The sequence below is a fragment of the Trichomycterus rosablanca genome, chromosome 18 (genome assembly GCF_030014385.1).
Source record: "Trichomycterus rosablanca isolate fTriRos1 chromosome 18, fTriRos1.hap1, whole genome shotgun sequence".
NCBI lineage: Eukaryota > Metazoa > Chordata > Actinopteri > Siluriformes > Trichomycteridae > Trichomycterus > Trichomycterus rosablanca.
This window is the reverse complement of record NC_086005.1, coordinates 7,242,904-7,259,489: the sequence shown is the minus strand read 5'-3', so window position 1 is coordinate 7,259,489 and position 16,586 is coordinate 7,242,904. Positions and strand designations below refer to the sequence as shown.

At 39.9% G+C, this 16,586-nt stretch overlaps 1 protein-coding gene across 2 annotated transcripts in view; it reads left to right on the top strand.

Moving 5' to 3' along the window:
- Positions 1–16,586, top strand: part of LOC134332527 (ephrin type-A receptor 5) — a 72,216-nt gene that overhangs the window by 19,352 nt on the left and 36,278 nt on the right. For both annotated transcript variants that reach the window (XM_063014208.1, XM_063014209.1), the window contains exons 3-4: positions 12,246–12,401; positions 14,669–15,004. In XM_063014208.1, coding sequence (XP_062870278.1) covers positions 12,246–12,401; positions 14,669–15,004 — 492 coding nt within the window. The remainder of the gene's footprint in view (positions 1–12,245; positions 12,402–14,668; positions 15,005–16,586) is intronic.

Sequence of the window (16,586 nt, the reverse complement as noted above, 5' to 3'; positions counted from 1 at the left end):
AGTCATGCTGGAACAGGAAAGGGCTTTTCCCAAACTGATTTTAGATGTAGTGGTACCTTGAAACTCGACGCACTTTGTGGATTAATATTTACCCTTAAACTCGATACTTCCCTTAAATCCAACTTGTTCAGCTTTTTTTTTTTATATTTAAATAATTTTTAATTAACAATAAACTTCCGCTTCGTTCAGCACTTGGCTTGAATGGTGCTGTAAAACGTCATCAAAGTGCGACTATGAGATGAATCTGCATTTGTGTGGAATAAGCGTCAAATCTACTCTGAAAGTGACCACATGTATCTGTGTTTAGCTAGATGTTCCTCCTGTTTCACTTTTAAACTTGTGTTACAGCTTGGGGTGCTGAGAAATTGTGAGAATCAGCTTTTCAGAGAGTCTAAAGCGCTTATAAAAGTGACTTATAAACACTAAACCTCTCTTAATTATTACGGCTCATGAGTTCTCTCCACTAATAAAATTTCTTGCTCGTTGTTTTAGTACAATAAGTCATGTTAAGTTTTGTGCACCGCCAGCGCAAAAGCAGTTTTGTCACTTCTCATGTGAATGCGCCTTTACTGAACAGAATATGATATTCCAAGTATATGCAGTTTCACAGGACCATGGAACGCATTAACAGGTTTCTCATACATACTTATGGGAAAAAATACCTTGAAACTCAACGCCTTTTCACTTCAACACCACTTCCAGAACCAATTGATGTCGAGTTTCAAGCTACCACTGTATATTGATTTTATATAACTGCTAGCAATTAGTGTGGCCATAGTGGATTTTTAAATGCTACAATTCCAGTGTCAGCATGTTTAGTACTTGGAATGTCCCAATGTTAAATATTTATTTGAGGGGAAAAAACTACTTTTAGACAAAGTCCGCACAGAAACTTTTCCTGTCTAAAGTTACCAGTTAATGAATGAGTCATCAGAACACCGAGCTCAGCAGCGAATTTACATGCACAGCTCGTACCCTTCCCGAGTTACACCGAAGCACAAGGCTCGCCGTGTGAACCGCAGAGCAAAATGTCCTGGGAAATGCATGAAATTCTATTTAGTGCTAATTTAGACATAGCAATATGACATGACTGAACAGAGAGAATGTCATGTGCGGAAAAATGAAAATGCCAGCCAGCGCACACGGACGCTGATGGGCCAGCTAAGTGCCAGACTGTCTTGGCAGGACAGCACGACAAAAAAGACAGTAATAGAGAAAGAGAGAGAGAGAGAGAGAGAGACGATAGACAGGAGATATGGGTGAAGTGCTGTACACGCCCTTGCTCAGGTTCAGTTGGGGATTCAAGTTCATCCTGAAAGTACTGGATCATCCATGATCTCCACTATTTCCATTCCTGTCACTTGCTACTGGAGGAAATGTCAAACTACATAATGCACCCTGTCCAGTCTCATGGCATAACACTCACTTATTAATTTTCACTCACTTATTTGCACAATTTAAATTTGAAGGTCTGCACACTTTAATGTGTTTTGGATAGTTTATTATTTTTTAATATTGTTTAAATATGAAATAATCCTGAGTTGTTTAAGCTGCTAAGTTTCTGTCAAGGTGACAACACGACACTTCTTTAAAGTATAATCCCCCCCCCCGCCCCGCCCCGCCCCGCCCCGCCCCGCCCCGCCCCACCACAAAAAAAAGGAAAGACACTTAGGTGGCGCAGCAATAAAAATATGCTAGCACACCAGAGCTAAAATTACGACCTATGTTGGCTGATCAGTGACACCTGCATCAGAGACGAGGAATAATGGAGATCAGTGTGTGACTCTCTTTGCGCGAGACTGAACCCCATATGAACTTACCTTGTGCAGGTGATGCAGAAGATGCAGTCAGCTACTGCACATGAGTTGCAGGGGGTACGACTAGATTGGGAAGAGAAGAGTTTAGGTTCTGAAACTTAACTAATTTTGCTAATCGAGCTTTTCTTTCAATGTGGTAAAAAAGCAGAAACATGCTTCAAATTAAGACCCATCTTTAAAACTAGTATGCTACGATGCCACCCTATTTGTCGAAAATTGCTTCGAATATTAATTTCATATTATTGGATTGAGAGCAAATAATGACCCAAACAGCTGGGTCAGTATCAGGTCAGATTTGATAAATCACAGCTATGGTACCCCTTGTTGACCCTACAAAGAGGGGCAATTGGGTACACACAGTGGTCTAAAATGCTAGCTCAGTAATAGTACCATCCTGGCAGAATGCTCAACAGACACAACTGGCTGTGCCTGAGGAAAGGGATTACATAAAGTATAAGTTTATCTTTGTATGCGATACAGCTTCCTGTGAGAATTCTTTGCTGGCTGGTGTAAAAGAAGCAGCCGGCAACTGCACAAGTCAAAGAGGGCGGGTGCTAGTCTGCAGGGTCAGCAGAGATTCTCAACCAGAGTCTTAGATGACATTTGTGACCAGTTCAGGTTCAGCTGAGCAAAGGTTGAAAACCAGTAGTTTGAGTGGTACAGACCAAAGAAGAAGCTGTTCTGTTTCCAGTGGCATTTGTTTTATTGATTTGAATATAATGAATATAAAATTCAAGAATACAGTTATTTCCATAGTATACTGTACAGAATTCCTTGACCTTGTATTACTCAGAGCTGATACTACCATCATACATAAATAAAGCATTTGCGATTGATGAATTACTCTAACCCCATTTAACTAAATTAATCAAAGTAAATCTGCAATCAAATCAACCCTGAACATGAAGAGAGCTGTAATGACATTTGAGTGATGATTGTACGTTGATGGCATATCAGTTGGCATTTTTCTGTGAAGTAAACAGAGGAAGTGTTCGCTGTACTAGTCAGCGCATGACAGTTTCACACAGGGCTGATCTAATCACGGCGTGTCTGAGTGTCGGGATGTTATGGGGTCATTTGTAAGCAGTTGACGTTGCTAAACGCTGGATGTGCTGGTGTTCACAGCCGCTCCGGAGACTGCAGTGCAGACCTGATGCTCTTAAAGAAAAACACTGGATGGGCTGGACTGATAGCAGCTTCTGGACTTTGGCCATTTAGAATAGCAGCATGGCTATCATAACAAACCACATGGTTTTACTGCCTTTATGTAAAATAATATTAGGAAAATCTTTTTAATGTGGAAACACTAGTTCATGAATATGAAGCTGTATGAGGATGTGTTTCTACCCTGTGTGTTATATAACGCAGACTGTGACTGCATACTGATTAACACTGCAGCTCAGATTCTCCAGCTTCATGCTGCCAGCAAACTCCACCAAATCTCAGTCAACAGCACTAAATACCCGGAGAGAAACAGCCTGAGTACTTCTGCAAATTAAACTGTAAGCTGAATGATCTTAGCACTGTAGCAAATAAGGGAATTGCTAGTTAGGATTTTTAATCAGCTATTCATTGGTTTGTTGAGAGACAGTTGGGGAGGGGGGACAAGTAAGCACTTCTGTTTGTGTTATTTAAAATACTTCCAGATCATACACCCTATATACAGTATGTCACAATGTCTTTGTACCTTGTACTCATAAATCTGAGCATCATATACACCGACTAGGCAGAACATTATGACCACTGATAGGTGAAGTCAATAACACTGATTATCTCTTCATTAGGGCACCTTTAAGTGGGTGGGATATATTAGGCAGCAAGTGAACATTTTATCCTCAAAGTTGATGTGTTAGAAGCAGGAGTTTGACAAGTGCCAAATTGTGATGGCTAGACGACTGGGTCAGAGCATCTCCAAAACTGCAGCTCTCCTGGGGTGTTCCCGGTCTGCAGTGGTACAGTGGTAAACCGGCGATAGGGTCATGGGTGGCTAAGGTGCATTGATGCATGTGGGAAGAGAAGGCTGGCCTGCGTGGTCCCATCCAACAGACGAGCTACTGTAGCTCAAATTGCTGAAGAAGTTAATGCTGGTTCTGAGAGAAAGGTGTCAGAATACACAGTGCATCACAATTTGTTGTGTATGGGGCAACAAAAGGGGGAGCAACACAATATTAGGAATGTGGTCATAATGTTATGCCTGATCTGTGTACAGTATATTGGTTATGACAGAACCACCCTGGGAGAGCGGTACCAATACAGTCAGCTGATACCAATACTGACCTCACGTATACTGAACTTGACTCTGTGCAAGCAAGGAACTTTTCCAGGTGAAACAGAACTGCTTTAAGAACTGTTTAAAGTGAATATCGATTCATTATACATGTAAACAGATTTGGATCGTTACATGTGTGAATCGATTTTAAACTGTCTTGTGGTGCATCGTTACATCCCTACTAAACAATCAAGGGTGCCAATAATGTTGAACACAACTGTAAAGAATGAAATAGCACCAGACAGTGTATGACCTGCTGTGTAGAGTGTATTAGCAGATTTTCAGCCCCATCATTGGTTTAATGGGATTCAGATAGCGGATTTACGAGGCCAAGTATCAGGCTCGACCCGCCCCGCTATTCAAACAATGCACCGAGGAAAAATAAATAATTCCATCTCCAACAATTGCAAAGCACAAAGACCAACACTGCAGGCTGCCAATCACCAGGCTGCATATTGTCATTTGTGTACTTTATTGTGGGCAAGTGTACAGGATGGGAGCTAAACAAAGGAAGGGAATGTTTATCTTTTTAATAGTCCAAAACAAAATTCCACCATTTTGCTTCATTTATTTTTTGTTATGCACTAGTTTTGTATTTGTTGAGGCAAGTACTGTAGACTAAATCTGGTGTGCATGCTTCCTTTTAATTGTAATTTATCTAAGACCAGTGGCATAGTGGTGGAGTGGATGTCTCAGAGCATCATAGGACCTAGCAAACTGGGTTCAGTCTTCACCTCCAGTCACTACATGGATTTGTATTTTTTTAATATTGTAAATTAAATTACTAATAAAGCTGTTGTTTATGATTGTATGTGAAAGTCTTGATTACTTAGCATCATTACAAAAAAAGTAAAAATAAAAAGTGAGTGGACACATGATCATGAGCTTGTCGTATATCCCATTTCAAAAAATGTATAATGTGCATTAATAAGGATTAGGCCCCTTACAGCTATAACAACCATGACCTTTGTAAGTTGTGACCATCAGGACAAAGGAAAATCTGTTGTCAGACACTGGTGATGGATGAGAAGGCTTGGCTTGTGTTCAGTGTTACATTTCGTCCCAAAGGTGTTCAGTGGGGTTGAGGTCAGGGCTGTGTACAGGTCATTGGGGTTCCTCAACACCAAATTTGTCATCATGAAACAGGAACATTTCTCAGACCGGTGGCAAGCCTTTTGCTTATTACATATAACTGAATGTTAATGTAACTGAATGTAAATTAATGGGTGTGGCTGACATACCTAAGATTAATAATTTTAGGTTGTGTCCATGTACTTTTGGCCATATATATTGTATGTGTGTTGCTCTATTATGGCTTGACATCCTGTCAAGAGTGTTTTTATACATTGTGTACAGTTCTCTGATGTGGTTCTTCTGTGACCCTGGCCAGCATTAAAATGAATGGATCGATGGATGAATGGATGGATGGATGGATGGATAATCCATCTGTTTCCATAATCCATAATCCATAATTTTCAATAATTGTCCTTGGGATAAATAAAGTATCTATCTACACCGATCAGACATAAAATTATGACCACCTTCCTAATATTGGGTTGGTCCCCCTTTTGCTATCAAAACAGACCTGACCTGTGGAGGCATGGAGTCTGACACCTTTTCATCAGAACCAGCATTAACTTTCTCAGCAATTTGAGCTACAGTAGCTCGTCTGTTGGATCAGACCACACGGGCCAGCCTTCGCTCCCCACGTGCATCAATGAGCCTTGGCCGCCCATGACCCTGTCAGCGGTTTACCACTGTTCCTTCCTTGAACCACTTTTGATAGATACTGACCACTGCAGACCGGGAACACCTCACAAGAACTGCAGTTTTGGAGATGCTCTGATCCAGTCGTCTAGCCATCACAATTTGGCCCTTGTTAAAATCGCTCAAATCCTTATGCTTGCCCATTTATCTTGCTTCTAACACATCAACTTTGAGAATAAAATGTTCACTTGCTGCCCAATGTATCCCACCCACTAACAGGTGCTGTGTTATTCAGTGTTATTCACCATCTAGATGAATGAATGAATGGATGGATGAATGGATAGATAAATAATTGGATGGATGTATGAATGGATGGATGGATGGATGGATGGATGAATGGATGAATGGATGAATGGATGAATGAATGGAATACATTCTGCAAGGCAGATTATTTCCTGCAGCTTTATGCTTTATAAAACCAGCTTCTGATCTAATCAGCTATCAGATAATTTCACTACAAATGTTGGTTTAACCCAGCACACTTCACTTTCTGAGCTTCATGGTCTCAGTGACTGGACATATCGGCAATCAAAGCATTCTTGAAGGTGTTTTTAGAAAACACAATGTGCTATTATTCAATATGTTTTATTATAAAGCATTCCCATTAAGGGAGTGCATATTAAACTTCTGGCCAGCCCGTTAATTGCCAGACGCACCGCTGTTAGCTGAATATTAATGAGGCATTAGCCTTTGTACTGCACATTATGAGCTCCACTTCCACCATGACATCGGAGAGACATCCTGGCACAGGTAGCAGCAGGAGGGGTGAAGGGAGTGTCCTCAACCGCCTGTCTCACTCAGCCATGACAAAAACACATCAGATTTTCACAGGACACAGCTTGGCATCAAGCCATCTGTGATTTCACGCTTTACTGTTTGTTCTGAATGTGACGGTGGGTTTAAAACACCGGAGCTGTTACAGTGCAGGGGAGTGTTTTGATGTATAAAAGGTTGTGTAAAGGATTTTTCAAGGTTGTTTGGATGTTGCGTGACGGTCAGAGCAAATTATTTGAAATGTGTTTGTGAGCGTATGTGAAGTTTGTTGTGTTGAGGTTGTATAAAACTTTAGATGGAGGATGTTTGGAATTGTGTTGTAGTTGTCGGTTGGAAACGATTGAGAAGCTGTTAGATCATGTGAAGGTTGTGTTGTGGTTGTGTGAAGGTTGTCTGGAGGTTAGTGAAGAGCAAGCTGATGGGAATGTTGTTTAGGATTGTTTAGATGGTTGTGTAGAGGATTTTCTAAGCTCATGTAAAGGTTGTGTTAAAGTTGTGTTGAAGTTGTATAAAAGTTATTTAAAGGATGTTTGGAATTATGAAGCACTTCTGTGAAAGTGTTTTAAAGTTTGTTTTAGGTTGTATAAAGGTTGTATAAAGAGTGTACAGAGTTATTGGGTGGAAATGGTTGAGTAGTAATATATACATGCATAACATTATGACATAACATTATGACCACTGACAGGTGACGTGAATAACACTGATTATCTCTTCATCACGGCACCTGTTAGAGGGTGGGATATATTAGGCAGCAAGTGAACATTTTATCCTCAAAGTTGATGTTAGAAGCAGAAAAATGGGCAAGCGTGAGGATTTGAGTGAGTTTGACAAGAACCAAACTGTGATGGCTAGACGACTGGATCAGAGCATCTCCAAAACTGCAACTCTTGTTGGGTGTTCCTGGTCTGCAGTGGTCAGATGGTAAACCGGCAGGGTCATGGGCGACCAAGGCTCATTGATGCACGTGGGGAGCGAAGGCTGGCCCATGTGGTCCGATCCAACAGACGAGCTACTGTAGCTCAAATTGCTGAAGAAGTTAATGCTGGTTCTGATAGAAAGGTTTCAGAATACACAGTGCATCACAGCTTGTTGTGTATGGGGCTGCATAGCCGCAGACCAGTCAGGGTGCCCATGCTGACCGCTGTCCACCACTGAAAGTGCCAACAATGGGCACGTGAGTATCAGAGCTGGACCACGGAGCAATGTGTTATGCATTGGGCAATGTTCTGCTGGGAAACCTTGGGTCCTGCCATCCATGTGGATGTTACTTTGACACGTACCACCTCCCTAAGCATTGTTGCAGACCATGTACACCCTTTCATGGAATTATCAATTTTGTTAATATTTTGTTTGTGATATTAACAAAATATCCTGCTCCTCTAAAATTTTATATGGCTAAAAGTATTTGGACAACCGAGATTGTTGGACCTCCAATTTCTGTGTGATCTTTTTAGCTTTAACAACAGCCACTCATCTGAGAAGACTTTTCACCAGATTTTGAAGCGCTGATGTTGGTCAAGAAAGCCATTTTTATTGACCTTTCTTTGTGCACATGGGCCACAGTAATGCTGGAACAGTAAAGGGGCCTTTTCTAAATGGTTGCTGCAAAATTGGAAGCAAATTATTGCCTTTGTATATTTGAGTTATTGCATCCGAAACATGACTCCTATCTATCTATCTATCTATCTATCTATCTATCTATCTATCTATCTATCTATCTATCTATCTATCTATCTATCTATCTATCTATCTATCTATCTATCTATCTATCTATCTATCTATCTATCTATCTATCTATCTATCTATTTAAATATAGATATAAATGTGTAGATATTTATATATCTTAGTTTTTTAGATACACCTCTGTTATGTTCTGTACGCGTAAGTAAAATACAATAGAAATAGTCATTTCACACTATTCCCTTGTGTAATCCAATCACAGGCCTGTACAAGGACCATTACTGCAGCCCATCTCCAGCCTTTTATTTAATCCAACCTCATCTTGTTTCCATTAAGATTTGCTTTTATATTATTATTCTGTCCGTCCTGTGGGATTATCTCGTCCGGAGTTTGACTGAAGCGGATTTGGCCATGTCAGGATCCATATTTGTAATCCTCAGCATCCTCAGTAAATGTATCATCTTTAAATGACAGATTTTTAAATGAAGTGTCCTGCAAAAACAGGCTGAGCTCTCTGTGATGGGAAAATAGAAGAAAAGCTCTACTGATAAAAGGGTCATTACAAGGTCAACATTAAACATAATTAGTACCACACACCATTACTAGAATGTTACTGTGGTATGAAACCTCCAAAAAATTAAAAGCAAGCATGCAAACATGCACAGTATTTTAATGCAAATTTAATGCAAAGTAGTTAAACAGATATTGTAGTTAGCTTGCTTTTGTGGTTCTGACACACTTACTATTATCACACTGTGATTACATAATTATAAATTGGAACACATAGTTCATTGTACAAATTAAAACTTTGGGATAGCCACCCCTTTTAAAACCACTTTTACTGGTGTTTGTCATTGTCCAGCTGAAAACAGCACCAACACAAAATACCATCACCGCCATGTTTAACAGTAGGTAATTTGTTAATGCCTTGCATTCATTTCTGCAAACATACTTCAGACCAAATCATTTAAGTATTTCTTTCATATCATTAAAAGCCTCAAATCACCCAACAACCCCCCTCCTCACACTCACAATATACCATTTACATTTTCAGCATTTAGCAGACACCTTTATCCAAAGCGACTTACAGTAGTGTGACGGTATACAGTCTGAGCAATTGAGGGTTAAGGGCCTTGCTTAATGGTCCAACAGCAGCAACCTGGCAGGGGTGAGGCTTGAATCAGTGACTTTTTGATTGCTAGTCCAGTACCTTAACCGCTAGGCTATAACTGCCCATTATTTTATAAAATTACAATACAAATTTTATTCTATAATTTTATTGTTGATTTTGTAAAAATAAATTTAAGTATTATGTAAATAATAATAAATATTAATGAAATAATAATAATAATAGTAATGGTAATAATAATAATAATAATAATAGTACAAATAATAATGGTAATAATAACAATAATAATAATAATATGAGTAATAATAATATATGACAGAATAAATAAACAGGACAGCAACATTTTCCAAGAACATGCTTGGATAAATTTTTTTAGCATAATTTATTCCTTTTTTTTACATAACTGTGATCTTGTTAGAGATCATGGATGAGTTTTTCACTACTATACAAATGATTTAAAGCACTGTTTCCCCATTTGTAGCTAAACTGATGGGAAACTTCATAGACCGTACTTTAATCAGTTGCTTACTATGAATAACCTGCTTGTCTACATTATTGAGAAATCACTTAAACCAGTGGAAAAGATGTTTTATATATGTGTTCACTGTAAAATGTCAGTTATTTTGATTTTCTGTGTCTTGAGAAAGTGTAAAGGGAAGCTTATATGTGCAGGAGGTGTGAACTCGAGGTTAACAGTAACTCTGTTGTTAGTGGATCGTGAGATGATTTACAACAGAGTTAGTGTGAATGGTATTTTATCAAGACTGTTAATATATAGTCTAATTACTAATTTTTATATTATTAGTATTACAATATTAATACAAACCTCTACCTTTTAAATCAGTGCTATTGAGTAAATATGGCCTTGTAGTTCTGTGTCATTCATTTATCTGTAGGCCATAAACTGGGCTCATCAGAGTGCCTTCTGCATGACAAAGATACACAGATATCTGTCATTCACAGACTCACACACTCGGGCATCCAAACTAGATTTGCACCGCTGAAGCATCCTGTCTAAGCTTGAAAAAAAATCCTATTTGGCCCTGAAGCCAGTTGGCAACACCAGCCTGGGTTATTCAAACAGTCTGAACTGCTTACTTATTTTAATAGAGCAGGGTGAAAATAGAGATTTTGTACATAAAAGCATTTTGTCTACAAACTTTTGACATAAAAAGAATGATTGTTATACTAAAAACACAAAAAAATCACTATTGTTAGATACGGTGGAGGATTTGTGATGTTTTGGGGCTGATTTTTCCTCAACTCTATGGTAAACATATTAAGGGACTTCATGAAGTTTTTTTTTTTGCATTTTCCCAATTTTCCTCCCAATCTAGTATTCAATTACCCAATTACATTATGTTTCCTCTCTACTGATGCTGATCTCCACTTCTGTCTGAGGAGAGCAAGACTGTCACACGCCCCCTCCGACACGTGTGCAGTAGCAAACTGCATCTTTTCACCTGCACGGAGCGAGGTCATATGCGGATCAGCTTTGTGTACGGAGAGCCACACCCTGATCAACACATTATTTCTCGACTCTGTGCAGGCGCCATCAATCAGCCAACAGAGGTTGTTATTGCACTCCGGCTCCCACCCTGTATGAACAACAGCCAATTGTTGTTCATGTAGCTGCCCAGCCTGCCCAATGGCAGAGCTGAGTTTCGAACCGACGAGTTAAGAAGAAGCTAAAATGAGTGTGTAAATGGATTCTGCTACAGGACATAAATATAAAACTACAGTAGATTAGATTCTGAAGACATTCGGATTCTGTGCTTGTACTGGTTGCTCTGAATTTTCCAAATTCATTATTGTAGGAGAAGCCTCAGTGCTAAATACAGGGTGTCCAAAATGTTCTTACATAAAGTTTTTTTATTCTTTATTTTCTTGGAATAAATTTACTTCAGTTAAAGGTTAAATCTCTCATATTTTCAGAGTAACTGAGCTAATTTCTCTTTAGCGAGACTGCCGCTAATGTTGCAGCTGACTCTATATAGGCCGAGGGAAGTAGTTAGTCGGGTGAATAGAGTTTTACAGTGTGGTGTTCACTTGCTGTCTGGGAGCAGGATTAAATTTACAGAGGCTCTTAATGCACACCCGGGAAGCTTTAATTAACGTCTTTGTCTGCACTTTAGACTGCACGGCCATTGATAATATGTCTCCTCTCTTTATTCAAGGCAATCCATTACCTGAATGTATTTTGCAGTGTCAGTGGGTCTGCTGTGCATAAGTATCAGCACTCAGTCATTTAAACACTCATAAATACAAGACACACAGGCTCCGGACGTCTCCCTCGTCCCGCTGAAGTTTCTAATCCTGCCGTTTTTCATTCTTGCCGAGTTCATACTGGAAGAGTTCTCTGTAAATCCTTTCAGATAATCAATTCAGTCTGTAGCGTTTTCTCTCCAGTGTTTCTGATAGAGTTTTCATAGAGAACCGGCTCGACTGAAGCAAATGTATTCCCAAATATATTAATTACTCAGCTTCACATGCACGTTAGGAAGGGAGTGAAATTGCAATTATAAATACATCAAAGATTTCATTTGAGCTGGAACTGTTGATGATGTGAAACACATGGTGGTGTATTAATGAGAAATCTGCCTTTTAAGCATCAAAGCCTCACTGATAGCAGCACCTGCTCTATTTAATGAACCGAATGAATGTTTGACTTTAATAGCCAATGTTTCTCATCACATCTGAATAAACGATACAAAGAAATTGATCAGTGGCATTCATAATGTAATCATTTCTGCCTTGTGCTCTCTCTCTTTCTCCCTGTGTGTGTGTGTGTGCACATGTTTATCTGCAGTGTGTAAGCCCGGGTTCTACAGATCAGCATTGCAGACACGATCATGCAGTAAGTGTCCTCCTCACAGCTTCACCAAAACTGAGGGTTCCACTTCATGCCAGTGTGACCAGGGCTATTACAAGAAGGACACGGACCCCACCAACATGGCCTGCACAAGTAAATACTCTCTGCTCATACACTCCTCATGATTATTACATTTCCCTCCTGATATTGTCTAATCAAATCCTAATGTTTTCTATTATAAAGAATAAATCATTCATTTAAATACCTAAAAAGAAGAAAGGAAGGTTGAGATTAGAAAATGTAGAGTTGATTGAGAAATTAAGTGGTAGGTACACGAGATCTGTCAATCTTTACATTATTGTCAGTAAGTGCAGTCAAGTGGAGTCCAACTCTTGGTAACCAAATGTGTAGAGGTTCTCCAGAACATTCCATCTTCTCTTTGGGTTCTCAGGCACCGGGCTTCTTCCACTTTTACATTTAACTCCTCGGGCGGCACGGTGGCTAAGTGGGTAGCACTGTCGCCTCACAGCAAGAAGGTCCTGGGTTCGATCCCCAGGTGGGGCGGTCCGGGTCCTTTCTGTGTGGAGTTTGCATGTTCTCCCCGTGTCTGCTTGGGTTTCCTCCGGGTGCTCCGGTTTCCTCCCACAGTCCAAAGACATGCACGTGAGGTGAATTGAAGATACTAAATTGTCCAGGACTGTGTTCGATATAACCTTGTGAACTGATGAAACTTGTGTAATGAATAACTACCGTTCCTGTCGTGAATGTAACCAAAGTGTAAAACATGACGTTAAAATCCTAATAAACAAACATTTAACTCCTCCAAACATAAATGACTTCTCTAATGAATTGGTTCTTCTTATAATGTGTCCAGAATATGAGCTTCAGTTTGGTCTTTTATTTATTTATTTGGTTACATTCATGACAGGACAGTTAGTTACAGGTTACACATGATTCATTAGTTCAAGTTCATTGTCAAACACTATCACAGCCAGTTTTGTATCTCCAATTTACTAAACGTGCATGTTTTTGGACTGTGGGAAGAAAACCGGAGCTCCCGGAGGAAACCCACACAGACACGGGGAGAACATGCAAACTCCACACAGGAAGGACCCTGACTGCTCCACCTGGGAATGAAACCCAGGACCTTTTTGCTACTCACTAAGCCAACGTGCCACTCTGTCTTTTCTTTTATTATTTAAATAATCTTATAAAACAAATGTAATATAAAAATAACTATTTAAGCACCACAAATTATTAACATTAGTACTTTGCTGCAATTACAGATTGTGGTTTATTCTTTTTGGCATGTATTTACATCTAAGTTACAGGGTCCCACTGATGGAGTGTAGTTTTTAAATCCTTCAAAAAATGTTAATATAGGAGATTAGCTATGCCATTCAGTCACTTTTACTGAATTCCTAAGTTATTTTGGCTTGATATTTGGGGTTCTTGTCTTGTTACATATCATAGCCACTCACATTCTTGTTATTTCGAGGCTAAATTACTGCACCTAATTTCTTCCAGGTCATTATAAATGTAAGATGTTAAAATATCCAGATTTAATTTATTGGCTAGTAAAATGTCATTCTTCTGTAATATGTCCAGGTAAATCGCTATGTTAATGTTTCATGTAATGTCTCAGGAACATTTGCACACAAAAAAATAATGTGCTAAAAATGCATTAAATAGCCAAAAGTATTTTGACACCTGACCATGAGTTTGCTGTGCATCACATAGAGTGACCACTATAACAACAGCCACTCTTTTTACTTGACTTTGAAGTATGTCTGCAGGAATTTGTGCCCATTCAGTCAAAAGTGCATTTGTATGTCTGGGCACTGATGTTGGTCAAGAAAACATCAATTAATGTTTCAGTTTGTTCCAGATGTGTTCAGTTTTTAAACCAAACTTTTCTTCATGTCTTGATAGTCCTTGATTTGTGCACAGGGGACCAGTCATGCTGGAACAGCAAAAGGCCTTCCCTAAACTGTTTCAAAGCATATAGTTTCCTTTATATAATTGATTTATTATACCTGTTAGCAATTGTTGTGGCTGAAACACCTGATTTAAAAAAATAGAAGGGCTGTCCCCATACTTTTGTCCATATAATGTATATAAAAAAACAAGGTGGGTTTTACCTCATTGTATATGGATTTGCCTTTGGATCAAGCTTTAAGAAATATCAGTTTTATAATTAAGCAAGTCTGCAAAATAAATAGGCACAGTTTATATACATTAGTTGTTTAATGTTTGTTGTGACAGGTTAAAGTTTATAGAGTGTTCTTACTAATTAAACCATAATCCTCATGTGAACTGTTGAAAAATTAAATTATAATGGGACTGATTTGCCCCAGTGGTACAACAGCTCAGTTGTATAAATCTGTGTATAATATTCAGATTTTGTGTTTGTCCCCCAGAGCCTCCTTCAGCCCCGCGCAGTGCCATTTCAAACGTAAATGAGACGAGTGTGTTGCTGGAATGGAGTGCTCCAGATGAGATGGGAGGCAGGAAGGACATCACCTACAGCGTGCTCTGCAGGAAACTGAGTGTCGAGTCTAAGCAGCATGAGCCGTGTGGCAGTCACGTCCGTTACTTACCCCAGCGCACAGGCCTCAGCAATACCTCGGTCATGGTACTGGACCTGCTCGCCCACACCAACTACACCTTTGAGGTGGAGGCTGTGAACGGCGTGTCTGAACTAACCAAACCGCTGCGGCAGTACGTCACACTCAACGTTACAACCAACCAAGCTGGTGAGTTCAAATACACAGGTGTTTGTTTTTCCTCTGTCGTTATTAGAGGAGGTGTCCCAATACTTTTGACCCATAGTGTTTATACTGTATAGTGTTAAATACAAGAAAATACAAGAAAATGTGGCTGTTCAGAATTAGTGTAACTGTCACCAGTACAGTGTTGGTTATGACGGTGACAGTGTTCATGTCCATGACCTTAACAACACATACAATGCCAAGATAGTTAAAACTAAGCATTGTAGACTGTGGCTTTTTATTTATGACTGCTTTAACCATACATATATCTGTCACTTGCTGTGACCACATCATTCATCGTCTGTACTGAATGATTAATTCCAGTTCCCTTTTATCTATGCACCGGGAGACCTTGTTTTTTTACATATATTTACAGCAGTTAGTCTGCACTGCCAGTCCCTGCTACACCCCAGCACACACACATACACACAGATTTGCTTAATACTGTGTGTCCATTCTGTGTTTCTGTGTTTTTTTATTATTAAATGAATATATAATTGATATTGATGTGTAATCTGTTGAACCAAACCTGACCAAAGAAGCGGTTTGTTGTGTGAAAAGCCTGCGGTGTGTGAAATGCTTCTGTAGTGAAAAATGCAGCCTTGAAATGAGGGATTTTGTTGGCTATGAGGAGACTGATGTGGAATACAGAGCACATGCTTTTCCCCGTGTTGTGGCAGTCAGGATAATCTGTTTGGGTCGATGTGGCGATTGGCACTCATGTTTCTTGTGAACTCCTGACTCTAGGCTAAGCACAGTGTTTGCTGGGCAATGTTAGAACCTTTATTTTATGAAATGTGGCATGCACTGTAATTAATGTAATAATATAATAATACTAATGTAATAATTTACTCACAAAATAAACCATAAATTAGACACTGATCAAACATGATCCAAAATCATCATGTTATCCTAGATTTATTTTAAAGTATTGTAGCGTCAGTGGGAGGAGCCGTGGTATCCAGGCTTACCGTCAGCGTGTATCCCAGTGTGGGAGACTGGGTGGCTGCGGTGAGAGCTGGATAGGTAGCTTATATGTTTGTCTGTTGTATGGATGTATGTGTGCATGAATGAGTGTACGTCCTAAACCACTGAGAGATCTGCCAAGGGCAGTTCACTCGAGGTCCCGACGCTCGCCTTCCTGCTCGCCGGCGCCACATTGGTGTCAGAAGTGGGATTGTGATGTCTGGGTGGCTTTGGTGGTTCGGTGGGCCAATATGCCCGATCTGTCTGAGTGCGCTGGCCCCGGGGTTGTTGCGAGGGCATGGAAAGCCAGGTGCAGCAGGGGTGTTGAAACAGCGGCTCGGCAGTGTAATGGGGTGAGGTCTGGACATGGAGCCACCCAGTGGTCGCTGGTGAGTAGGTCACCGGGACGGTTGACCTTTAGGGAGGGGGCTATGTAGCGTCAGTGGGAGGAGCCGTGGTATCCAGGCTTACCGTCAGCGTGTATCCCAGTGTGGGAGACTGGGTGGCTGCGGTGAGAGCTGGATAGGTAGCTTATATGTTTGTCTGTTGTATGAATGTATGTGTGTGTGAATGAGTGTACGTCCTAAACCACTGAGAGATC